Source organism: Protopterus annectens, chromosome 5.part0, assembly GCF_019279795.1.
Source record: "Protopterus annectens isolate FY-2018-M chromosome 5.part0, PAN1.0, whole genome shotgun sequence".
Lineage (NCBI taxonomy): Eukaryota > Metazoa > Chordata > Ceratodontiformes > Protopteridae > Protopterus > Protopterus annectens.
The window spans coordinates 1,279,563,487-1,279,591,304 of NC_056735.1; the positions used below are offsets into that span (position 1 = coordinate 1,279,563,487).

A 27,818-nucleotide genomic window follows, 5' to 3' on the forward strand; every position below is an offset into this window, starting at 1 on the left:
ATTGTTTCTCCGTGACATTTATCACTGGTTTGTGACCATTTTTGCTTGTACCTTTTAAAGAATTTAAATATTCATTAAAGTAAAATCACGTGCTGCAAAGGCTTCCTTTTTTTGGAAGCACTGGAGCATGCCATAGTGTTACAGTACATTTGGCACTGAGAAGTGGTATAGGTGTTAACCCTGTTACTTCACAGTGCTTTGTTCTGTCATTTTGTGTCCTGCTGAGGTACCTTCTGTGAAGAGTTTGCATGTCTCCTCTGTGCCATATCAGTATTTACACAGGTAGACTGTTTTTCTTCCACATCCCAAAGACATGCTGGTAAGTAAATTGGCATCCTTTAAATTACCTGTAGCTGTTTTTGTCTGTGTGTGTGTGTGTGTGTGTGTGTGTGTGTGTGAGTAAGAATGATAAACAAATGTGTATGCATCCTGCTATGGGATAGCCTTGCACCTAGGATTAAAGCTCTGCACTTTGTGTGCTGGTTTCTGGGATAGAATTTGGCCCCTGCAAGGAAATTAATTAAATGGATTAAGTGAGTACCAGAAAATGAATAAATGAAAGTAACACTGAAAGATGCAATGTTTCCACAGGCATGATGTTTTACTCTGAACTGCCTGTCTGGTTATTCACATCCACACCACTTCTATGTCACTTAGTAAGGTATTCAGTGCTGCACTAAACCACAGACATGTTTTACTCAGAACTGCCTGTCTGGTTATGCACATCCAGACCACTTCTATGTCACATAGTAATGTATTCAGTGCTGCACTAAACCACAGGCATGATGTTTTACTCTAAAATGCCTGTATGGTTAGTCACATCCACACCACTTCTATGCCAGTGTTGCACTAAACCTACCTGTCCTCCCGCTTCTTGAGTCCAGTTCCACCTTTAAGAATGTCATCTCTCCTTGCTTTCCTGTACTGCTGCATCTTTTGTTTACTTTCAATGTGATAATATGTCAACTCTTCTGCTCAGTATTAACACTGTTCATTTTTAAAGCCTGCAAGAAAGTCTTAGATATACCCTTGTTAATGGTGTCCATCATTCTTTTCTTTAGTTAGAAGTGGCAGTACTTGATTTATACTGACATATACAAACTTAACCCACGAGGCAGATTAAACTAGGGTTTTACATGTATCTTTGAAGTCTTTTCTGTATTTTTATATACTTTCTGAACTGTATGCACTTACCGGTTTACAATCACATAGCCGATCTCACTGTGTGCGATTAACATATGTTCTTGATTTATACTGACATATACAAACTTAACCCATGAGGCAAATTAAACTAGGGTTTTACATGTATGCTTTGAAGTCTTTTCTGTATTTTTATATACTTTCTGAACTGCATGCACTTACCGGTTTACAATCACATAGCCGATCTTACTGTGTGTGATTAATGTATGTACGTAAATCAGGTAACAGAACCATTATTGCGAGTACTATATTGTCAAACCTTACAATAGCGAACAGCCGCTATAGCAAGGTTTGACAGTGTAGTGCAGATCACACTATAGTGGGCATTGGGAAATGTACCCTTTCCTTAGTGTAGTGCGATCTTGGAGTTTGTATATATAAGCAGGGGGGATGTTGGGCACAACCCCCCACATGGGGGGTGCAGGGGGGCTTTCCCCCCTGCAAAACATTTTAAAATATGTTTAGTGGCTATGAGCATTTCAGTGAAGTTGAAATGTTTGACATTCGACTTCACTGAAATGCTCAGTTCGGCATTTACTGCGGTTGGTGTTGTGATTTCTGAACATTTTCTTTGGATATCTGCACTTTCAGCCACAGTAGTCTTGAACATGCGATAGTAAACTGCACTTACCTCATATTATTTTCATATCATTTCCCTCCATGTAAAATCAGAGTTGTTCCACCTGCAATGCATATGTTTACAGTGCCTTGAAAGTACATACTTCACAGTATAACATTATGGGATTTTCTTTTTGGGTGTACTAAATCAGCGACTTACAAGCCTGATTTAACAAGTAGTTTAGAGAAAATGATGATAGGTTTGCTATAGCCATAAAATGTTTCAAGCATTTCTTTAAGGTAAATAACACAACCACTACCATCACCCTCTACTATACTATTTCATCTTGATCTGCCATTATGATTTCCAGTTCTTTGCTCAAGTGATTATTTTTGCTCTTTAACTATTTAATTATTCCACTTCTGGAGTGCCAGTGTATTTGAGATTAGTGAACTTTATGTTTTGTAAGTACTGTTTATATTGTCATGCTCTACACCACAAGTGTTCACTTCAAAATGTCAACAGTTGTCTTGGCAGATATACGCAGGGTCTTTAAATTGTTTTCAAGATTTCGTCTAGTTTCTTTTAACCGCCTTTTTAGTCCTCATATTGTGCATCTACTTTTTTGATGTACAAACCCTGCTGTTTTACCAACATCATTCATATCCTTACCTTACCTTCTTATGGTTGGGAGGCACCACGTCTTGTTTCCTTTGCCAGTTTTAGTGTTCCATTCAAAAATTTGTTTTCATGTATCCTTCAATTTATGAGTTATCTCATTATGTAGAGATAGAACTCTGCCCTATATGTTTAACATTTATTTGTGTACTGAGCTATGATTAGGGTTTACTAATATTTCAAAAAATAAAATCATGGGAAAGATCCAAAATGTGACTATAGGTTGACACTGCAGTTCTTTTTCTTATGTTTTCTTAGTCACTCTTTCAAAGGTGAAGTTCCTTTGGATTTTCCCTTTCAAACTGACTGTCCTTCTGCTTTGCTTTATAAATGTCAACTGCCACCTCTCTTCCCACCTCTTGTCCCTTATTCTTTGATTGTTGTACCAGACTCACTGATATCAGTGAATAGCATGGTTTTACTGTTTGGTCCTGGTTTAATCTCTGATACAAATATGCTAAATGGTATTAGTTCTATAACTATTACATACAGCACTCCACTGATTACTGCCTACTTTCCAGAAAGCACCCCTAGAACTATTATCTACAGCACTCTGAGTACTATCTGTTTTCTAGGAAGCACTCCCACCAAAATACTGCTATCTCCTTTTGACCAGTCATATTTGTAACCACTTGTCTATTCTGGGTCCTGTACACTTTAATTTAAGCATTGTGTCGAAAGCCTTGCAGAAGTCAAGGTAAAACTCATTTACTGGGCTTCCTTTGTCCACTGCATTGGTGACCCAGACACAGAACTGTATTTAGCTGGACTGACAAATACTTTGTTGAGTGACACAATATTTTTTCTGCAAGAGAATTAACCTTCAGCAATGTCACCAGCTGACTCATAATATTTCCATAGCTTCTTCTCTTCTTCATCTGAGGACTGAGGTGAGATGAAGAGGCCTGTAATCGCATGACTCCTGGAGCCACCTTGTGAAGGGGTGCTGCTGTTGATGTCTTCTCATTTAGCTGCATCAGGAAAGTCCCTTCGGTTGCTTCTTTACTTCCTCTTGTAACTTTCTTGTATGTTCATCTTTCCTTATACTCGGTTGCCCACGTTTTGCTCCGAGGTGACCTATGTCTTGCTTTTTGAGCCATGAAAGACCCAATACTATTAGTACTGTTTTACCACCTATTTCTTCACAAGAACAGAGGCTCTTCACGTCCCTGCACTCGGCAACCTAAAGTTCACCAACAAATAAACAAGACTCACTGGAGGGATATGTTCCGAACTCATTGTATTTCCAACCTATGGAATAAGTTACCAGTACCTGTCAAATGAAGCACTAACCTATGGAATAAGTTACCAGTACCTGTCAAATGAAGCACTAACCTATGGAATAAGTTACCAGTACCTGTCAAATGAAGCACTAACCTATGGAATAAGTTACTAATACCTATCAAATGAAGTGCCAGCCTATGGAATAAGTTACCACTACCTGTCAAATGAAGCACTAACCTATGGAATAAGTTACCACTACCTGTCAAATGAAGCAACAACCTATGGAATAAGTTACCACTACCTATCAAATGAAGCTTTCCTTTGGCTACCTTTAAGCCTAGATTTGATGATTGTAAGGACAGACATAAATATGCACAAGGATTAACATGTATGGCCCTGGATGATTTGGAAGGTGAGAACTAGTAAGAACTTTTAAGTGAGTTGGTTCAAAGATATATAAGGTTAAGGCATCTTCTGGTCCCATGATGGCTGATTATTTCTTATGTTCATATGGTCACATCCATATCTACCTTACATTTCCTTGGAACACTCTATTTCAGCTTTCTTTTGTAAATATATACACTAAAAACTCATGCAGTCAGTAATGTTATTCTCTTACACTTCTGTTTTCAGTAGTCCAGTATTTTTGTTTCTTCCTCAATACATTTGAAAATGTATTTATTTGTTTTTTCTTTGTTTTATTCCTAACAAATCTTTATTTCATACCGTCATACTTCCTCTCCTCTTATAAATTTACTGCCCGACTTCTATTTTCCAGAGCATTTTTCTCCATTTCCCACATATGAGTCCCAATGCAGAACTTAAAAGATGTCCTCATTGCTTAGATACATGCTTGTATCTTTTTAATTGTTCTGAGTTCATGCAGCTGAAGGATGTCATTTCCATTGTATGTTAAGCAATGCAAATTGCTGTATAACTTGTATCCTATCCTTATGGTGCCTCCCTCTCTCTATATATATATATATATATATATATATATATATATATATATACGCACACACACACACATATTGTATACAAACATTCATTCAAAAATTTATGTAAAAAATGCAGTCCTCTTAATTGAAGATTAATGTAAGACATTAGGCATATGGTGATCCATTCTGACACATACACACACACACACACACACACACACACACACACACACACACACACACACACACACACACACACACAATAATAATATTATGTATATTTGTATTCTGCATATTCAAATTTGTTGATGGAAATTTAGCCTTTTTACTATAATCTGATGCATTCTTATAGCAAATTGTACAAGAGTCATATGGTTTCTGTTATCACCTCTTATCCATTCATCTAGGCAGCTGATGACAGCATTACTTCAATTTCAGTGACTTTGTACTTTTATTTCTTATACCATATATTAAGAAATAATTTTCATGTTAATGTACTATAAAATATGAAAACTAGGATACCACATTAAAAAGTGTTATGAACTGGTGTTATCATGCGGTAATACATTTATGAATGCTGGTAACAATACTTACGTTGAGTAATATCTTTTATTTTCCTTCTAGTGGAGAATCTGGTGCTGGCAAAACTGTTAACACGAAACGTGTCATTCAGTATTTTGCCACTGTAGCAGCCCTTGGAGATCCATCTAGCAAAAAATCTGTAAGTTTTAAAAAAAAATCTGCATTTAATGTTTGCTTGTTCTTGAAATTAAACTTTTAAAGATGTATAATATCATGTGAAAAGTACATTTTCAGTATTTTCTTGACTTTATAAAAATCAGTTATGGCTGAATAAATACTATCCTGTGCCTTAGTTTAGTGATACCAGCAAGTACTTCAGTTTTTAAAGTAAAAAAATGATTCTCCAGCAAATTCTCAATATATGTATATTCATATCTTTGTATCTGCTCATGTGATCTGTTTATCTATCGACCCAGCTGCCTATATATATATATATATATATATATATATATATATATATATATATATATATATATATATATATATATATATATACATATATATATATATATATATATACATATATCTATATATATATATATATTCATACACACACACACACACACACACAAACAGGTCTACCTGAAAAGAGCGAAGTACCACTTACCTGAAGATGAAAAGACCAAGATGAAATCACCTAATCTTCATTTAAACGACTCCACACATAACTGGCACACCCAAATACACACATGCACACACACACACACACACACACACACACACACACACACACACACACACACACACACACACACACACACACACATGGTTCAAAGGTTTATAGTTATATGCTAGGCTAACATCACCAGCGGCTTTATAAGCCTGCAGCTAAACCTAACCCAGCTGTGTCCCCATGCACCTTTGGTATCCATTAGGAGTGATACGTTAGTTTGGAGGTGGCTAAGGGCTTTGTGGGGGTGTATTAGTAGGTAATACTGCCTGTCCCTGTCCATTAGAGACATGTGGGCCAGACTAGGGGTGAATTTATGATTTCCCATCTAATGGTCAAGGTTATGTTTGAATAGGATCAGGGATGAACTTCAATTCACATAGATGGGTAGCATATTCCACAGGGCAGGATCCTTTGTGACACATATTGGTCCCACCAGCATGTCCTGTTTATGTTAAAGGCAAAGTTCAAATCCTTGGATCTACTAATTCTGGTGCTGTTCATTTTGCAAATGTACAAAAGATACACCATGGCTGTATCTGAGTATGCCTTACATGTCAGGCATCGATTGTCTCTCAGTAACCTGTAAGAGGTAAGGTCTTAAGGATATTTGTGTAAGACACAGTGTTAATATCCTGAAGTCTCCTGGTGAGGAACCTTTGTGGGCATTCCATCTGTTGCAAATATCCAGTCAGGTAAATCCTGAAGGGGGCATTGTACTCAATGATGGGTCTGATAAGGGCCGAGTAAAGTGGTATTATAACTTCCTTGGATCTAGATGTCATGCTCTTACCTATAAGTTTGGGTCTATATTAGAAGATTGAAGTTTCAAAACTTCAAATCTCATATCGTCAACACCATATGACCGAAGTCTTGAAACTTTGAATCTTTTAATGGAGATCTCCATACAGCACAGAAAGGGAAGATGTCCCTTTTCTGCACTGTAGTGTGATCTCAGAGTTGGGTTATTTAAGTAGTGGGGGGTGTGGGGGGTTTGGGGGTGCAGGAGGTCTTCCCCCCTGCTTAGAGCGTTTAAATGGTTTGTTTTTGTAGGTTGTTGTGTTTTATTACATTTTTAGTGTTTCAAGACTTCAGTTATATGGTGTTGACCATATCAGATTCGAAGTTTTGAAGCTTCGATCATGTAACATAGACCCTATAAGTTCAGTGACATAGAATGAGTTTCTTACTATCTTGGCTGCATGTTGGTCGAAGACTAGGTTGCTGTCTATGTATGTTCCCGGATCCCTAACTACCAGGTAAACTCTTAGGCATGCTTTTTGGATTTTTTCCCAAAGGGCACTATAATACACTCCATGGCATTGCATTTTAAACTGTGGCTTTGGCACTAGTCGTTTGTCTGTGTTAGGCTGTGTCGTGGGAAGAATCTATAATAGCTCCCAATTTACAGTCATGTGCGAACTTGGTGAGCCAGAAGCCTTTTACATAGCTTTGACTCCTGAGAAGTAGATGGCAAACAGTAGCAGGCCAAGCACAGATCAATTTGTCAGCCTGCAGATTCACTATGTGTCTCTGCTCAGTAAGGGTGGTGCCATCTACCACCAATTTAACTCACTGCTGTGTGTTTCGTTTAAAGTTTCGAACATAGCTGAAGAAGGCCTTATGGTTTTCCTTATCCTGACAGTCATTGCTCTCAACTGTTGAGACATTTGCAGAATGTCCAGATTTTTGCCTTATATCTTTTGTCTGTTCCTCATAAAAAATTTGGTTTTCTGGCAAATCGCTGGCTAATTATTGAGGATTGAAGTCAGAAAATAATGACAGATATCTGAGTTTCAGACCATACTCTTCATAAAATTCATGCTAATGCAAAACCTATTATGTTATTATCTTTCTAAGTTTGTAAGAGCAATATTTAAAATCTGTCCCTATTTCTAGGCCTTTGTCCCCCCATTTTCTATGACTTCGATCAGACTTCTTGCTTTAAGAGGTTGAGAGATATGCTGAGAGGTATTCCTGACCTTGTAGATGGCCTTGTTGGACTTAAACCTCAGTTTCTTGTTTAGTTTAATCAGTGAGCTCTTGTCTTGATGAGAATAGCAGTTTCTAATTTTGGTCATGACTTTTTTCTTTTGTTTTATATCCTGGTAAGGTTGGGATTCTACCAGTATGATTTGTTTTTGTTGGTTGTTATGGGCTTACTTTTGGTAGGTACAGCAGCCTCTGTGCAACCATTCACATTTTTGCATAGGGTTTCTGTGAACAATTCTGCATATGTTGCTGTGATCTCAGGGCTCGGGGTGGAGGGGCATTGAATTTTGACAAACTGTTGCTCAGGAGGAGTTTGCTTTGGAATAGTTCCTAACTGTTACAGGTTTAGTTGGTTTTCTGAGGTGACTTTTATTTCAAAGGAGCCAGCTTTGTGATCCAACCTCACCGGTGAGAACGTGACATTAGGGGGGTGGTGGTGACGCATTCTCCCATAGTTCATAGGTTCCAGAACAAAACAGGTTGTGCTCAGCAAACACCAAACAAAAACAGCAGCAAAAACAACCCGCTAACTGCCTCCACTCACAGTAAAAATCAGCTGGAAAAGACGAGCAAAGAATAAAATCCAAAGAAAGCTTTAATGAACAAGCCAAATGTTAAGCGCTTTCACTCGATTCACTGGTTCTGATGAAGCTCGCTTTCAGCGAGTGAAAGCGCTTAACATTTGGCTTGTTCATTAAAGCTTTCTTTGGATTTTATTCTTTGCTCGTCTTTTCCAGCTGATTTTTACTGTGAGTGGAGGCAGATAGCGGGTTGTTTTTGCTGCCGTTATAGTTCATAGGTTCATATACGTGACATTGGGGGTGGGTGCCACATTCTCCCATGTTGGTGAGTACAAGGTCCAGCATGTCTGAACCACTGTTTGGGGCATGCACTATCTGGTCCAGGACATTTGTTCATAGGTTCATAGGTAGGTGCTAGGCTATTGGCCCTAGGGCCTATATAAGCCTAGCCAAATGGTACCCTGGCTTTTGCCACCCAAAAGAAATATTTTCCTGTGCCCCTGTCAAGCAGAGCCACAGAAGTGATCCCCGGGGTGAATTTCCTATCTCCCATCCAATCATCACGATTTTTCTTGAAGAGTGCTAATGAGGATCTTTGTTTGATATAGATAGGTAGTTTGTTCCAGAGTATGGGAAGTCTCTGAGACAGGAATCTATCCCTCCAGCATGTTCTGTTTATTGTGGTGACAGTGTTTAGGTCCCTAGAGCGTGTAGCTTGGAGGGATTGGGATTTCTTTACGTGGAGTATGGCCAACAGCTCTGGGTTTGACATAGCTTTGTATGTTAGGCAGAGATCGCCTCTGAGTAGGCGATATGCGACAGAGTAAAGCTGGAGTTTTTTGAGACGGTATGCGTAGGGCATCTGTTTGAGGCTGGTAATCCTCTTTGTGAGGTACTTCTGTGGCCTTTCCAGTTGTTGTAGATGTCTTATGAGGTACATATCAAAAGGGGTGTTGTACTCTATAATGGGTCTAATAAGTGATGAGCAGAGGGGAACAATGACCTCTTTTTTCCTGGATGAGAAACCTTTTGTCATGAGGTGTGCCACGTAGAAGGATTTCCTGACTACTGTGGCAATGAGATTATCAAAGGAGAGACTATTGTCCACCTGTGTCTCAAGGTCTCTTATCACGCTTTCGGTGTTAAGTAGACTACCGCCTATGTGGTAGTTCATGGGTACAGAGTTTTTACCAAAAGGGATGACAATGCACTTTTTGGCACTGTGCTTGAGGCCATGGCTTTGACACCAAGCATCTGTCTCAGTGAGGCCCTTTTGTAGGATGTCCACATCGTTAGGAGATTTGATTATGGCTCCTAGTTGGCAGTCATCTGCGAACTTTGTTAGCCAAAGACCTTCTGTGTTAGTCTGTTCTTCAATGAAGTAGATAGCAAACAGGAGAGGACCTAGGACTGAACCCTGTAGTACTCCACTTGTCACTGGTCTGAAGTTGGATTTAGAGTCTGCTACTTGCACAGTGTGGGTTCGGTCAGTGAGCCAGTTGACAACCCATCTTGTGACATAGGTATTTATACCTAGTTTAGTGAGTTTGTCTATAATTCCAGAGTGGGGGATGGTGTCGAAAGCCTTGGAAAGATCTAGATAGGCTGGGTGTACCACCTTACCCTCATCTACAGCTTTGGTGACTGCTTCAAAGAAGTCTATCAGGTTTAGGAAACATGATCTGCCTTTTACAAACCCGAACTGGGTAGGGTCCAGAGTTTGGAGATTACCAATGTCATTGTTTATAAGTTCCATGATAATATGATCCATAGCCTTGCAGACCAGGCTCATCAGGCTAATGGGGCGGTAGTTCCTGAGGTCCATGGTGGCTCCCCCTTTGTGGAGTGGGATAACAAATACTGTGCGCCATTCAGTGGGCACAAAGCCTGAGGTGAGGCTATGATTGAACATGGTACTTAGGTAGGGTGCCAATTCATTCTGTAGTTCATGTAGAACGCAGCCTGGGATGTTGTCAGGTCCCATGGATGCTGTGTTCTTGGCTTTGGAGAGTGTTTTTTACCTGTGCAGCTGTGATTACAGGTACTTTGCATTCTTCTGGTATAGAGATGGGCCCTTTAGGGGATGAGAGAGGGGTAAAGTTAGCACTGAACCTATCTGCCAGGATGTTGGCAGTATCAGTTGGTTCTGTATATTTAGTGCCATTGTGCTGTAACTCAGAGCAGATCTGAGTGTTGCCACTGAGATTATTGACATAGCTATAGAATGCTTTGTGGTTGTCTTTAGAATTGGTGGTGATTTTTTTCGTAACTAGCTTTGGAGGATTTTATGAGGAATCTCAGCTTCTTACTGAGGCTGACCACTGAGTTCCTCCAATCATGGGATTTTACTCTTTTTTGCAACAGTTTCTTTCTTCTGTTGTAGAGTTTGTTTATAGCAGGGGACTACCAGATTGGCTTCCTTTTTTTGGAAGATAGCATCTTGGGTCTGTTAGGGATTGCACAATCCATGCACTCATGTAAGTGCTTATAAAGTGCAATTGTATAGGATTCATCACTCGTATCTCTATTGTCCGTCAGCATGGGTGTCATGAAGTTTGCCACTTCTGTCTTAAGAAGCGTGAAGTTGGCTTGGAGAATTTTTTTACGGTGGTTTCCCTAATGGGGGGTGGGGCTGGGATGTGGATATCTAGGGTGATTTGCTTGTGGTTGGATCTGACCAATGAGGAATTGACCTCTGGTGTGGAACACCAGTTGCCCATGTTGGTAATGACCAGTTCTAGGATATTGCTGCCCCTGGTGGGGGTGTGGATAAGTTGATCCAAGGCATTGGAATTTATGAATTCCAGAAAACGTTGAGCACAAGAATTGGTACATGAGTAGTTTTCCCAGTTAATGGTGGGGTAGTTGAAATCGCCCATTATTAGGGTGTTAGGTTGTACCCTAATATCTTCCAGTGTATCAAGAAATGAGGAGTGGGAATCCTGGGGCATGGTGGAGGATCTGTAGCAAGCTACAATTTGCAATGCGGTCTTGCCCAGAGTTAGTTGCACTTGGATAATCTCAGATGCATTATGCTGAGCAACTAGCCTAGAGATGTGGATATCCTTTATGAATATGGACATGCCTTCATCTTTAGTGCTTCGGTCCAAGTTAGGTGGCTGAAAGATGTAGTATGAATTATAGCCTGGTAATGCGGGGGTCCTCTCTGGAGCCTTGAACCAGGTCTCTGTCACTGCACAGATGTCGATGTTCTCCATTTTAAGGAGTGCCTGAAGTGAGTGCATTTTGAGGTTTAGACTTCTAGCATTGAGTTGCATTACCCTCAGATTTTGCTTGATTGTACCTGTTATGGTGGTGAATTTGTCATTTGAATCTTGCCTAAAAAAGGCACTATAGGGGTGGCAAGAGCCTTAGCCAGTATACAGAATCCCAAGGGAGACAGGTGCAGGCCATCTCTGGCAAAGCATAGTGGTTTGTCGATCATCTCATCCCAGGCAGGCAGATACTGGATCCCCTTAGAATGGCACCAGAAGCTTAGCCAATTGTTGAAGTCAATCATTTTGTCCTTGTACCGGGTGATGGCAGGATGCTACTCAGGGCTAGGGTCATACCTGCCTGGGCTACAAGATCAGAAAGCTCCTCCATGTCTCTTTTCATGTAGTCCAGAGTGGTAAGTCTCAGGTCATTCACACCAACATGGACAATGACAGAGTCATATTTGTACTTGCTGTGGAGTGACCTGAGTGCATGCGTTATGTGGCGGATCCTGGCACCTGACAGGCAGCTGACAGTGACTGCCTCCTTGTTTAGCTTGGTGAGTGGAACATCAGTGTGCCTGACTACAGAGTCACCTATGACCAGAGTGTTAGGTACGTTGTTATGCCTTATGAGCTGTGGTTGAGTGGCACACTTAGTTTGTGGGCTATGTGTCATTGGGTTGTGTTGGGGGGTGGAGGTTGCTTGCATTTCTGCTTTGGAGGTCCCTGTTGCCTGGGTAGATTTTTTTGAGAGCCTCCACGAATGTAGGTGTATGTTTTTTGTTTCTATGTGTGGGTTTTGGTTGTATAGGTTTTGAGGGACTATGTGTGGTGTGGTGCAAGTGTTTACCGTCTCCTCTTGACTGTTTAGTCCAGTCTTGGGTGAAGAGAGCTTTGCTTCCAGTTTGGTTATATAAGTGCATCTCTCACAGGTTGTAGTGTTGGGTGGTAGGAGGAGAGGGTTGTCTGTGTACCTGAGGCAATTGCTGCATTGCCCCAAGATGCCCAGATTCATCAGGTAGACAGGAGAAAACACTGGGAGTTGACCCTTAGACATGCCTGGATAGGTGCTTATTTATTAAGTACTAAAAACTGTTTTCCTCTAGACAAGTGAGGAAAGCTGAGTGCTGTAGTAATTTGTAGCTTATTTAGTGCTTACAATGAGTTCTGAACAAGTGCTGAGCTCAAAGAAACAGATTTGAGTGCTGAAACTATAAAACTGGCTAGTTCTAAGAAACAAAATTAAGCTAGAAGGCTTCCCTCCAACACAGAAAGGCTTGGGAGCTCAGAAGCTTGCAAACAGTCCTGGATACAGCAAATCGGTATCTGGTTATGTATGTGTTAATAAAGTCCAGGAAACATGCATGTGAGTTTTTAGGCAGTGTATGTTTCTGTATTCTCCAGAGTGAGGAGAGCTTCTAGGATGTGGATTTTTTGAGAGTCCTAGCATTGTGCAATACTACCTTAAAGTAGCTTTGAGGTTTTTTTTTTTTTTTTTTTTTTTTTTTTTTTTTTTGCTGTGTTGGAATTTTTGTCATTGCCTATAAAAGGCACAGGCAGTGAATACAATTTTAGTCACTGTTAATGTGGTCTTAACCATTTCCTCCCATGCTAATAGATATAGAATCCATCTACTGTCACCAGAAACTAAGCTTATTGTTAAAATCAATCTTTTTTTTTTATACTGTGGTATCATCCTTTGTGAAGGTAAAATGCTGCTCAATGCAAGGTACATACCTGTCTGTGACACATATTCAGAGAGATCCATAATGTATCTTTTCATATAGTACAGTGTGATACATCTCAGGCCATTTATAACCACATCCACTATGACAGAATCATATTTGTACCTATGGTGCAGTAACTTGACTGCATGTATGATATTGCGGGTCCTGCATCCAGGTAAGCAGCTGACCGTTAGCTTTTCATTGTCTAGCTATTGTTTCACATTCTAATGTGTAATTCAGATCTTTTGGTTTTAAAGGTTGAGAATGTGTTCTCTGTGTGATTCATATTTCCACCAAGAGAAAGTACTCTGAAAGTTATAATATTTAAATAGCTAGGGTGTGGAGTTTGAATTTCAATTTAATTCTAGAAATAGTGATATTTTCTGATCCCTCTTATGAATGTTAAGCACAAAAGCTCATGTTTGTAACATAGAGGCTCTATAAATACATGTAATACAAGGGTTTTGATTCCCCTATTCTCTGGTACAGGATATTTTAGTTTTCTCAGTAACCAGATTTGCATGTATTCCAGTCATCCATTTTTCTCTCTTGTTCAGGTTAGTACAGTGCTTACCATTGACTTCAGTGGACTGTGTTAACGGCATAAGTCCTATATGTATAGAGCATTAAATGGTTTGTACAGGGCTTTATGAATAGAGGGTCTCATAGGTAAGCTATCTGCTCTAGTTTTGAAGCAATTTTGGATCATTTTTGTGCTGTCAATTTATTTACATAGTTTACTAGTATACTATTATGCCCACCTTTTGAGCTAATTTCTAGCTTCATATTTCCACAAAAAGAATTTCCCCTGCACGAAAGGCAATTGCACGTCTCCAGTAATATAAAATCCAAAAGCCAAAAGATGAGCCAGCAAACTGTGAGACTGAATTGATATTTATTCAATGAAAAAAAAAAACAGTTTCGGCCGGTGTACACCACAGCCTTCCTCAGTGTAACTTAAAAACATTGAAAATGATCCTTTTATAGATGTGCTTTAAGTCAAACATGTGATTGGATAATCAAAATTGTTCATTTAATCCAGGTGGAAATAAACCTCCCAGTTTAACAATCCACTTCTTTTCTTTAGTGTCCAGAATGGAATGCCATCTTGCTTTGTTAGATTTATTACCTTTTATAATGTCAATGACCATGAAACTGAACTTGGCAGACAAATGTTTGGTGGAATGTTTAAATAGAGCACTACTTGTTTTTTTGTTTCTCAAGTCACTAGTGTGTTCAGAAATTCTTAATCTAAGTGGCCATGGTTTGGCCTATATAGAAGGCACCACAGCTGCATGTAGCTAAATAAATCAGCCATTCACTGCTACAACTGGCAAAAAGTTTAATGTCATAAACTGTGCCGCAGTTCTTACCTGTAAATTGTTTGGACTTAAAAACTTTACTGCAATGAGTGCAATGACCACATGGATAACATCCCGTGAGTACCTCGCCTGTGAGTGTGGTTTGTACTTCTTGAAAGGATGTTTTGGAATGTGAATGTTTATAATGGTGAAGCTAGATTTCTGCCCTTATGGAATGAAAAATAACATCTGTCTGATAGAACATTAGATAGGTTGTGATCACTCTAGAATATTCCAGTGTCTTTGTACACTATTAATTAACAAATCGGAATTCCTACCATAAGTAGTGACTAACCTGATAGGTAACAGCCTATGTTGCTCATGTTGTTTATATTCCAAAAGGTCTTCTCTTTTTAGTGTATTGGCCCAATTGCTGGCCTGTAGAACATGTCCCATCTGATAGCCCCTGTCTTTGAATCTGTAAGTCAGATCCTGTCTATATTCCTGGAAAGTGGAAACCTAGAACAAATGCATCTCATTCTGATGTACTGGGATTTGTGGATATTTCTTGTTATACTTGGTGGATGGAAGCTGGATGCATGGAGGAGGGTGTTGTATTGGGGATACTTCCAGAAAACTTCAGTACATAATGTGTGATCTGATTTCCTAGAGACAGACACATTCAAAAAAGTGATTGTGTTTAAGTCAAAGCTAACCCTGAAGTGTAAACCCCATTTGTTTTCATTTACGTATTCAATGAATTCAGACAAATATTCAGACAAAAAATCTAGGTATATTCCTCCTATGAATCCCACGGTACACCGATTTCAAAGTAGTGTTCTCAAAGATCTACACTATCACAAGGGTGAATTTAATTACAAACAAAACAATCTCTCATAGATTGAAAGAGATGCACTATTTGAATTACAAAACAACAAAGACATTGTGATTCTTTCTGCTGATAAAGGTGGGGCCGTAGTAGTAATGAATTGGCTTCAATACGATGCGGAAGCAAAAAGACAACTTCAGGACAGGCAGTATTATCTTGAGATGCCCCTGGACCCCACCTTTAAGTTTAAAAAACAGATAGATGAATTTCTATTATTAGCCAAAGATGAAGGTATTATCAGTGACAAAGTCAGGCAACAGCTTACAATCAAGGATCCCATGAGCCAGCATATATATTTTTTGCCCAAAATACACAAGGATCCTGTTAAACCACCTGGGAGACCAGTTGTGTCTGGGAGAGGCTCTGTTACTGAGCCATTGTCATTATTTCTTACCAAACACCTTAAAACTTTATTGAAGTGGGTCAGGTCACGCATACAAGATAGCACTGAATTTCTGAAAATCATCTCAGACACCCAACTCAAACTGGAATGGTTGATGTGTACTCTAGACGTTAGTGCCCTTTATACTAACATTCCTCATGCTGCTGGCCTAGAGGCCCTTGAATACTGGTTAAATAAATCACAATTGTATCAGCCAGGATTCAATACTTTTCTATTAGGCCTGACAGAGCATGTTCTAACTAACAATGTATTTTCTATCAGGACACCTGCTATTGGCAAATTAAGGGTACGGCTATGGGGATATCCTTTGCCCCCATTTATGCTGACCTTTTTATGGCCTTTTTTGAGGAACAGCTTATTTACGATGCAGGCCACAATTTATACCTGACAGAGATGGACATATGGATGCGTTATCTGGATGATTGCTGGATGGTATGGAGGGCGGATGTGGAATATTTTTCTGAATTAATTGAATACTTAAATGAAAACAAATGGGGTTTACACTTAACGGTTAGCTTTGACTTAAACACAATCACTTTTTTGGATGTTTCTATCTCTAGGAAATCAGATCACACATTATGTACTGAAGTTTTCTGGAAGTATCCCCAATACAACACCCTCCTCCGTGAATCCATCTTCCATCCACCTCATATAACAAGAAATATCCCCAAATCCCAGTACATCAGAATGAGACACATTTGTTTTAGGGATTCCACTTTCCAGGAATATAAACAGGATCTGACTCGTAGATTCAAGGACAGGGGCTATCAGATGTGACATGTTCTACAGGCCAGCAATTGGGCCAGTACACTAAAAAGAGAAGACCTTTTGGAATATAAACAACCTGAGCAACATAGGCTGTCACCTATCAGGTTAGTCACTACATATGGTAGGAATTCCGATTTGTTAATTAATACTGACACTGGAATATTCTGCAGAGTGATCACAACATATCTAGTGTTCTATCAGACAGATGTTATTTTTCATTCCGTAAGGGCAAAAATCTAGCTTCACACTTCAACCATTATAAACATTCACATTCCAAAAGATCCTTTCAAGAAGTACAAACCACACTCACGGGTGAGGTACTCATGGGATGTTATCTATGTGGTCATTGCACTCATTGCAGTAAAGTTTTTAAATCCAAACAACTTACAAGTAAGAACTGCAGCACAGTTTATGACATTAACTTTATTGACAATTGTAGCAGTGAATGGCTGATTTATTTAGTTACATGCAGCTGTGGTGCCTTTTATATAGGCCAAACTTCACGGCCACTTAGATTAAGAATTTCTGAACACACTAGTGACTTGAGAAACAAAAAACCAAGTAGTGCTCTATTTAAACATTCCACCAAACATTTATCTGCCAAGTTCAGTATCATGGTCATTGACATTATAAAAGGTAATAAATCTAACAAAGCAGGATGGCATTCCATTCTGGATACTAAAGAAAAGAAGTGGATTGTTAAACTGGGAGGTTTATTCCCACCTGGATTAAATGAACAATTTTGATTATCCAATCACATGTTTGACTTAATTAAAGCACATCTATAAAAGGACCATTTTCAATGTTTTTAAGTTACACTGAGGAAGGCTGTGGTGTATACCGGCCGAAACCGGTTTGTTTTTTCATTGAATAAATATCAAATCAGTCTCACAGTTTGCTGGCTCATCTTTTGGCTTTTGGATTTCATATTTCCACCCCATAAAATCTTGCACTAACTATGAAAGGCTGGTTCTGATGGTCTTTACTCAGATTCATCAGAGCCTACAACACCTTCACTGTACTGTGTAGTACCACAGTAGTAATGGGTACTAACCCTAACGCTAATGCTTCCCCTTCCCCCAACCCTAACCCTACACCTTAAAGTCATTAAAACCTTTCCATAGCACTGCCACTATTCAGACCAGTCTGAAACTAGTGTTACAGGGTGGGGGAGAATTCATTTTAATATTTAGAGAGGAAATAGTTTCTCTCACGTTATTGTTTTGTTTTTTTTGCTGTTGTGCGCGATCAAACTTATTTTGCTGATGGTTTACATTCGACATTAGGGAGGTTCGGTCATACACAATAGATTCGTATGAATATATTTAACAAATGGAAACAGCTTCAAATGGTTAGTGTATGCATTACTTCAGGTTGATTATTATAATTTTCATGATCATTTTTATGTTTAATGTTGGTGTTTTTCAGAGCTTGGTTTTCAAGCTTTCTGATCCTGTTGTCTTATTTTATGTCATCATGGTCATATGATTGCATGGATTCTTTGCTCCTGGTTGTTTTGCTTACAGGATCAATTGGTCATTTTTACATGAAGTTCTGTCAGCAATTTTTTACTTAAACAAGAGATGGGTGATTATAGTAATTCTTTCTGATTTTGGTGGGAGGATTAAACAGAATGATAGGCTTAAGGAACTAATACACAGAAAAAGCTAAGTACTAAAGGATGTTTTCTGAGTTACACATAAGGTCAAAGACTAATAGAACGTTTTTCTACTTTCAGATTATCTCTTAGTTAGCCATACTATAAGAAAGCCCTTTTTGAGAGTTTTATTAATGCAATAGCCACTTTGTTTTGGAAATTTTGTGTTAATCAGTAGGTTCTAAAAAGCTGTTTATGGGATCAGTAAGGCATGGAAATGGGATAGCAGCAAAATGTTAATATAATTATTGGAGAAATGACTACCCAATCAAGGAAAGCAGAATAGTGAAGCATTTATATCTGTGGATGCTCTATGGATTTTCTGAGTTGATGCATGATTTTATTATGAATTTAACCAGAATCCAAACTGCTGACTGTTTCAGAAAGTTATAGTAACTGTTAAGATTAATGGGATTTGTGTTTTCTTCATTATAAAAGAGAGTAGTTATTTTCGAGTTCCTATTAGAACGACGAAAACGCATTTTGTCAAATGCATTTTCATTGACAGATGAAGAGCAAAAAGGCAAAACAGCGAAGCGACTGTTCAGAAATTCTTTCCCTGGGAAAGAAGTTGCTTGACCGCTTCGTTGCTTTGCCGTGTTCTGCACTGTAGTATGGTCTCAGAGATTCCCTTATCCGGTATAGCTCCCGAGCATAAATGTGCAAGAGTTACTGACCTTAGGGTTAGGGTGCGGGTTAAGGTAAGTGCATATGTATGAAAGTGTTTACTTTTTTGTTTTTTGCGTTAGATGTAGATGTTAGAGTTAAGTGCATATGTGTTTTAAGCTGTTTACTTTTGTTTTGGGGGGGTAGAATTAGGGTTAAGGTAAGTGTGTATGTGTTTGGAACTGTTTCTGTAAATGTGCAACAGTTACTGACCTTAGGGTTAGGGTGCAGGTTAAGATAAGTGCATATGTTTTAAAATGTTTACTTTTTTTTCTGTTAGATGTATGGTTGAGTTACGTGCATATGTGTTTTTCAGCTGTTTACTGTTTTTTTTGGGGGGGTAGAAATAGGATTAAGTTACATGTGTATGTGTTTGGAAGTGTTTACTGTTGGTTTTTTTTTTTTGGTTGGAACAGCGATTTATTTTCCTAGGAAAGAAATTGCTGTTCTGAGGTGTCGACAGTTTCAGCTTTCACTGAAAAAGGGTCGCTGAAACATCGTTCGCTGTTTTAAGCATTCGATGTTTCAATATAGACCCGTTATTTTCATGCAAGGTAACAGTCTAATGAAAACACTAGTAACATTAAGCTTAACAGCCAGTAAGAGCTTAATGTTCAGACCATCTTAACAGTATAACAAAACTCTGTACAGTACTACTTGTTTTCAGAGGTATCTGGCAAAATCTTAGACTAACAAAACAATGTTTTTTCTTTTTCTCTCTCTTAATGTAATGTATTATGATTTACTTTCTCATTAAATCTCAGAGCAGACTGTCTGAACTGTCTTTTTCTCTGCTAAATGAGCACTGAGTCTAATGTAACATGAAAAAACTTTGTTTTTTCTAGCTGGGCATGACCTGGCCTTCTACAGTTTCAGGCTCTCACACTCTCTTTCTCTCTGTCTCTGTTTCTCTCCCCTCTCTCGCACACACACACACACACACACACACACACACACACACACACACACACACACACACACACACACACACACAGTCATATTCAGCATCTAAGCTTGCATTTGTTTTCCACACTGGCATTTCTCAAGTATTTTTTTATCCAGAAGGAAATAAGTGATGTAATTGCTTTTCCAAGCACAAGTGGAAATTTAGGCACTGAATCTAAAATCAATAACTTGCTAATTCCTGATGAAGGTTTTGCCAGCCCCAAAGCTCAAGTGACTGCAAAACCTATGCTGATGCAATAAATATATGTATTCATATCTATAGTCCAGTGTCTTTGTGATTTCTCTCACTCTCTCTGTCTCTGTCTCCCTGTCTCATACACATGCACACAAAAGGCTCTTAACTGCTTTGAGGTTAAAGAATACATCTTTCACTGAACTTTAACAGTTATTGTTATAGTAATAAAGATATGGGGTATACAGTCTTACCTCCACCTCAATGAAAACGTCACTGAATAGTGCCTGGTGACAAAGATGCTTCTCGTAAGCTTAGGAAAGTAACATGGAAACAAAGTTATGTTATATGCTGCTTCTTCACTAGCTGTGGCCCTTAGCCCTTTTGGTTGTTATAAACAATAATATGTTATTATAAAGAAATAATCTTTGATATTGATTAAAACATCTATTTATGCTACGTCAACATATTTCAGTACTGGTGGTTTTATATGGTTTTCAGTTCACCCAGTCTTCTGTCTTTATGCAGGAAAACTTGGAATAAAACTAATCACTGTCTTAAGCCCTGTGCATCAGCCTTTTCCCTTAATGGTGTTTGCTGCTGAAATGAACAGCAGAAAAAGAAGAAAAACACTTTTGAGGGAAGTGGTTCTACTAGTTACATATATGTGGAGTCAGTTTCTTTATCTGTTGTTTTGTTAACGTATCCTAAGTATTTTGTAACACTTTATCTTCTTTATCTTGTTTTCAAAATATGATAACATGACTAGCATAAACTTTAAACTTTACCACACAATTCTTGTAAATTGTCTGCTACAAGTAGGTCGGTTTACACATCCGGGGGAAAAATGCGATTCAGAGACAGCTATGACTGCTATGAGGAAAACCTCATTATTTGCACATTAGCATATCTCTAAATCATTTTCTTTGGGCTGCCAGACCTGTGATGGAGGTAGTATTTTACCCTGGCAGCTCATGTGTTGCACTGACAAAGGCCCCTCTCACCCAACACACACACACACACACACACACATCCAGACTCTTAACTCTCTAACACACAGGTAGAATAACTCTAAATTGTTTTGATTTTTTGCAGAATTTTCAGATTTGTGCCAGATGTTTTTGACCTGTTCCTCATAAAAGTTGTGGTTTTCTGATAAATCATTGAAATTTAAATTCACTAAATAATGACAAACATTTGAGTTTCAGACTTCATATCCCTCAGAAAAATGCATGGTAATGAAAAACCTGTTATTATGGGAACTTTATAAAGTCATAAGAAATATATTTAAAATCTGTCACTGAGTCTCAGCCTTTGTCTCCCCCTATTATATTTGGCTTTGTTCAGAATCCTTGCAGTAAGAGGTTGCAAGACAGACACACACGTACACATTGTCACATATACACAAATAGGCATCCATACCGACACCCATACACCCACACAAATTCATCCAGTTTCATTCATGCCTTTGCAGACACACACACACACACACACACACACACACACACACACACACACACACACACACACACACACACACACACACACACACACACACACACACACACACACATGCATTCTTACTACCACGCATATTCACTAGCCCCTCCTTGTCTTCGGTGAACTTTATTGAACTTAACTGGAGTGCGAGTGTTTCCTTTGGAATTAATGGGTGATTGTTGTTTTTTGACAATGTTAAATTGTTCTTCTACCTAAGGCAATTTGCTCTGCTGAGTGATTGTCTGAATTGCTCAGCAGCATAAATTGGGAACTGTGGGCACTTCCAAGGAAGAGTATATGGCTAACTAACATTAGAGAATGCACAAAACTGTGCATTCGTACCCTGATTGGTATTAATGTACAAGTAATGCCCATTGAAAAATGGGTCCACTGCTTCACAGCAGCATATCAAGCTGCCGTGCAGCTTGGACTTCTAAAAAACTAATGGCAACCATTACTTTTGCACTCGCTAAGCAGTGCTTTCATTGTTTAGCAAGTGTAAAAACAGCAAAACAGAAAGAAGTGTGTGTGTGTGTGTGTGTGTGTGTGTGTGTGTGTGTGTGTGTGTGCGAGTGTATATGTATGTCTGTTTATTTTTTCTGTCTGTGTATGTGAGTGAATTTGTGTATGAATGACTGTGTTCGTGAGAGAGATCGAAGAAGACAAAAAGAGAGCTTTCTTATGTGAGTCCGTGTATGAAAGCAGAAGTGACTGTGTGTGTGTGTATGTGTGTTTGAGAGAGAAAGAGAGCAAGAGAAAGCGGTCTTGTGTGAATAGAACAAGAGCTCCTCCTCCACTCTCTCCTATATGCCGCTCCAGTTCTTACCAACATTCAGGCCACTACTCTGAATAAACTCCAGCAAACTGACCACAAAATAACTAGATTCATTACTAACTCCCCATACAGTTCACACCACTGTATTGCATTAAACTCTCTCCAATGGCATGAACTTCCCCAACAACTGCTGCTATCTCAGTTTCAGGTGTATGTCACATAATCAAAATCCCAAAATATTGAACACCATAAGCTCGAACTTGGAATTTCGAAATGTGATATAATCGAAAGCTCAGAACAGCAAATTTTTTCCCAGGGAAAAAATTTGCTATTCCGAGAAACATACACACAACACAAGCACACCAACAAAAGTAATCCACACATATACACTTAAAATCCTACTTCTAACCCTACACTAAACTGTATATACACTGCTATCTATCCACTTACCTTAACCCAAACCCTAACCCTAAGGTTCGTAACTATCGCACACTCACCTTACCCACTCCCTAACCCTAAGGTCCGTAACTATCATACACTCACCTTACTCGCTCCCTAACTCTAAGGTCCCTAACTATCGCACACTCACCTTACCCGCTCCCTAACCCTAAGGCCCCTAACTATCACCCACTCACCTTACCTGCTCCCTAACCCTAAGGTCCCTAACTATCCCATTCCCACACTTACCTTAACCCGATCCGTTCACACACTTACCTTAACCCGGTCCGTAACCTTCGCACCACAGTGGAGAAAATAGTGAAGTGGCAGACACAGTCCACCGAATTCTTTCCCTAGGAAAGAAGTTGATCTTCTGCAGCTTCACTATTTTCAGCATTCGCTGATTTGGGTTCGATATTATAACATTCAATGTTTTACTACTTTGATGTTATGATATAAACCCTCAGTTTCATATGCTGCATTCTGTTCTTTATAAACCCTCATTTTGTCCATCTCTCTCTTTTTTAATCTCTACCTATACTCCATCTCGGACCCTCTGTACTTCAAACCAGCAGCTACTGGACATCTACTGAGCAAAAAAATCTGTAGGCAAAATGCCATATAAACACTCTTGTTGCCCATACCTGGAACAAACTTCCCCTTGACATACTTTACATTACCCACTCCTCTCATTTTAAAAATGAAATAAAAACTCATCTACTCAACAACAAGACTTGCCCCTGCCACGACCCTTCTTAGCCCCCTTACACTCCTTTCACATGAAGTTTACTCCACCACTATGTGCAACTCCATGTAAATTGCCCTATATTAATTTCAGTCAATCAAAGACTATGGAAAAAAAATATAATATATATATATTTTTTTACTTTGTACTTAAATATACTCTCCATGTAAAATATTATGTGTGATTTTGCTTCATGTATGCTTTCTACTTTGTATATTGACCTTTCCTGTATAACAACGTATGTAAATCTGTTCTGTCTCTGATATCTGTATTAACTCAAAAACTGTTAGCATTGTAATGTACTATTAAAGTCTATTAATGGAGCTTTTCTCCACGGGTCTCCCCTGAAAATGGGCCACAACCCCAGCTGGACCAACCTGGTTAACAAATGTCAATAAATAGATAAATAAATAAATGCCTATATGAATGCAGAAGTGACTGTGTGTGTGTGAGAGAGAGAGAGAAAGAAAGATTGAGAGAGATTGAGAGCGATGTGTGTGAGTGAGTGCGTGTGTGAATGCAGAAGTGACTGTGTGAGAGAGATATCGAGAGTGACAGTGATCTTGTGTGAGTGCATGTATGAAAGCAGAGAAGACTGTGTGTGTGTGTGTGTGTGTGTGTGTGTGTGTGTGTGTGTGTGTGTGTGTGTGTGTGTGTGTGTGTGTGTGTATGAGAGAGAGAGAGAGAGAGAGAGAGCGCTATAGAGAGCGAGAGCAATCTTGATTGAATGTGTGTGAAAGCAGAAGTGACTTTGTATGAGAGGGAGAGAATGTTCTGTTTGTGTTGTACTTACATATTTCTTTTTTAAGTACTCTATTTTTTATCTATTTTTGATGTAAAATGCTTCTTCCAACACCATTAACATATACTACAAAAAGTTTGAAATAGTAGGCAGAGGAACTATTTTGCATCAAAAATATACAAAAAAATACAGTACTTAAAAATAAATAAGCAAGTAAAACACAACGATTTTACAGAGAGCCCATTCTCTAAGTGCAATAATGTCTCCAGGTTGTGTGTGTTAATGTGTAATTAATGCCCTTCCAGGGGAGTAGAGGCCCTCTGCCATAACAAACACCCTGCCGGGCATTATTGCTTGCTTGGCTATTCCCTCCAGATTGCATCATTTACATGCAGCTCAGTCAGACAGACCAGTCTTCACTGTGATGCTCCCATTAACAGGAAACCTCAGTGGTAGGGTGGTTTATGAATTGGAAAAGGTTACCACAAATGGGGGAGTTGTTGGTGGTAAGGCTTCCTGCTCACGATATTCCTTTCTGATCCCTGGAATTGTTCTGTTTATGTATTTCTTTTTTCTCTTTTCTTTCTCTTTTGCCAAGTACTATGCCATCATAGTCTACCTCACTGTGATTATAATACTGTGAAGAAGCAAAGAGTGACCATGTTGTGTATGTTTTTTGTATATAATGAATGTTTGCCTTGAAAATTAATTATTTAACATGAAACTAATATGTGCTGTTCTTTTCTTTAATTTGCAGCAACCAGCCACTAAAACTGGGGTAAGTATTTTGTAATAAAAATACAGAATCACATGAAAAACACCTGTGTTAAAAATATATATTTATTCTAGTAGCAATAATTGAAATAGACTCCTTAAGACATAGACCGCAGAAAAAAATGTGGATCAGTGCATGTGCTTGCTCACCAGTACAGGTGTAAACAGTACACACATATTTCAGGAAACATTACTGATTGGTTTTGGAACTCTGTTCTGTCCACCCACCTGTCTATGCCTTAAAGCAAATTATTTATCTCCTGTTTCCACCTGAAATTATAGTTGTGTATGTAAAACATTTTTTCCTTTAGCAAAATATTTTCAGGAAAAGTAAATAAAGTGGTAGCATATTTAAAGTCATCGATGGTTTTCACACAAAATTTGTGCCCATGCTGTTTCCTTGTCCTGTCTCTCAGGTTTACTTATCCTGTTTACCTCTAGAATATTCCTTAACCTATAGAGATTTGACATGTGCTAACCTGCTACAAAATGTTGGGACCCTTACATTTTACCACTTATATACATATTACTTTATGTTGCTATCAGAAATAAAAACAAATAAATTAATGTTTTACATCTAAACCATATCATTTGCAAATAAACACAAGAACTAACTCTAAACAGTATGGTTTTGGGCTCCCCCATGGTACAGAAGGATGAAGCCCTAACTGTGACCCAGATGATCCATAGTTATCTATAGGACATAGGAGACAGAGGGAGCAGGATGGGAAGATGGGAGTGAATGGCACATAGCTTACCAATCCTGGGGAATGGTGGATGGTGGCTTGGCTCATCACCTGGGCAACACTTAAAGGATGCTGTGGATGGAGCAGCTCATGTAGTCTGTGCCAGAGAGATTTGCTGCCTCACCATAGTTATGTAGGTCAGGGGGCTGACATACTCCCCCAACATAGACCGCCATCACAAGTGTCCATTGGAAGCTGTTGGGATGATGTCCACTATGTCCATTAGATGCTGTTGGAGGAATTAGGAATTCTTCAAGCTGGTGGTGAGACCCTGCTGTCTGCGAGGATGACAGCCCCTTGATCTGCCTCAGTGGGAAATGAATGGACTGATAAATCACAAGGCGCTGATTGTTGGCAGAGTATGGTTTCAGGGGCAAAAAAACTTAGTAAAATAGTCTTGCATACACTTTCTACAATAATATACTGATGGGTAGACCTGAGTAAATAAAAAAGCAATATGTCTTAATATAAAGCTCTGAACTCAATCTCCCATCATGCTGTGATTCAGTAACCATCTTCCTGTGGTATTCATACTAGTTTCATATGTCCACTGTCTTAAATGGCATTATTGCTGCTTTATAGGATCTGCACTTTCAGATGAATTTTAGAATTCACTGAAATGTTGAAATTTGGGGAAATAACTGTACGGATTCTTGAAACTGGTTACTATTTACCAGAGCAGAGGCAAAGTCCCTACATGGCTATGGATATGACATTCTTCCACAGTAAAAAAGAAAGGCTGCCAATACAATTATTTTTGGCTTTGCTAAAAGTTTTAGGCTGAGTCTATATTTCACAATGTCAAGCTGTATGAACACATTTAAAGCTGGTGCAAATTCAAAAAAATAACTTGTAGTCAAGTTTGCTTCATATAAATTAGTGTTTCTGTGAGTTTTGAAAGGGACTCCCCATTTAACAAATAAATAAGATCTGAGTTTACACCATTTCAAGGGAAGGGAACAAACTGAATGAAACAAAGTTCTGATGAGCTGACTCTCAATAAAATTGCCCGACACCTTTATAAACATGTGAGAGATGCCTTTTCATATGTGGCAAAAATCTTCACAAGCTATAAGCAAATATCTTCATGAGGGCTTACTCCCCAGTGGAAGTGGGAAAGTGCAACAATGCTAGACATGTCCAACACAATCTATCCAAAATCAGATAAACTGAGGTTTGATTTTCATCTTAGGGCTTACTGCATCCATTCCTAGGACATTCTCCAGTAACCATATGAAATGTTGGGACACACTATAGAGAGTCCCATAATACTGAGACAGAATGGCCAACTATCTGGAGTTACATATGCTAAGTTGAAATCTCCATTTCTCACAAAGTTCTCTTTTCTCTGAGATATGGTGATCTTGGAGCAGGTATCTATAAGTATTGAAGGTACACAGGGGGCTTGCCTCCTGCAAAAAAGAAATTTTTAGAAGACTGGTATTTAATATTTGCTCTTCCCCTGCATTTTTGGTCTTTTTTTTCTTTGTTTGCTGGCAGACAGCATTTCAAGTGTTGACATTTCAATAGGAAGCTACAGTTTCCACTTCAGTCAGGTACAGCAGCCGCAGATATAGAATCATAATGAATAATTTATTTACATTGGGCCGGATTCACGAAGGCTTGCACGGAGTCTAAGAGTAGAGTAAGACTCCACGCAGCCAACATGTCCGCAGAGCGATCCAGGAACAGCTGGTAGGGGCGTGCAAGAGAGTTCCTAAAATGACTGTTACACGGACAGGGCTAGGATATGCAAATTACCTCAGTTGCAGGTGAAAGCTATGCAAATGAGGTAAATTTGTGATCCAGGAAACCCGAACCTGTCCGAGTAAGAGTAGTGTTATTTGCAGAAATGTACTCTGTTGACAACTGAGTACCATTCTGCAAATAGCAAAACTGAGCCGTGACAGCCCCAAAAAAAGGATGCATCCACTTGAGGAAGCATGCCAATGGCCAAAAATATGGCC

General features: G+C 38.9%; 1 protein-coding gene across 2 annotated transcripts in view; it reads left to right on the forward strand.

The window, feature by feature from the left end:
• Window positions 1-27,818, forward strand: part of MYH15 (myosin heavy chain 15) — a 386,453-nt gene that overhangs the window by 87,995 nt on the left and 270,640 nt on the right. For both annotated transcript variants that reach the window (XM_044071103.1, XM_044071102.1), the window contains exons 7-8: window positions 5,224-5,320; window positions 25,089-25,109. In XM_044071103.1, the coding sequence (XP_043927038.1) occupies window positions 5,224-5,320; window positions 25,089-25,109 (118 nt within the window). The remainder of the gene's footprint in view (window positions 1-5,223; window positions 5,321-25,088; window positions 25,110-27,818) is intronic.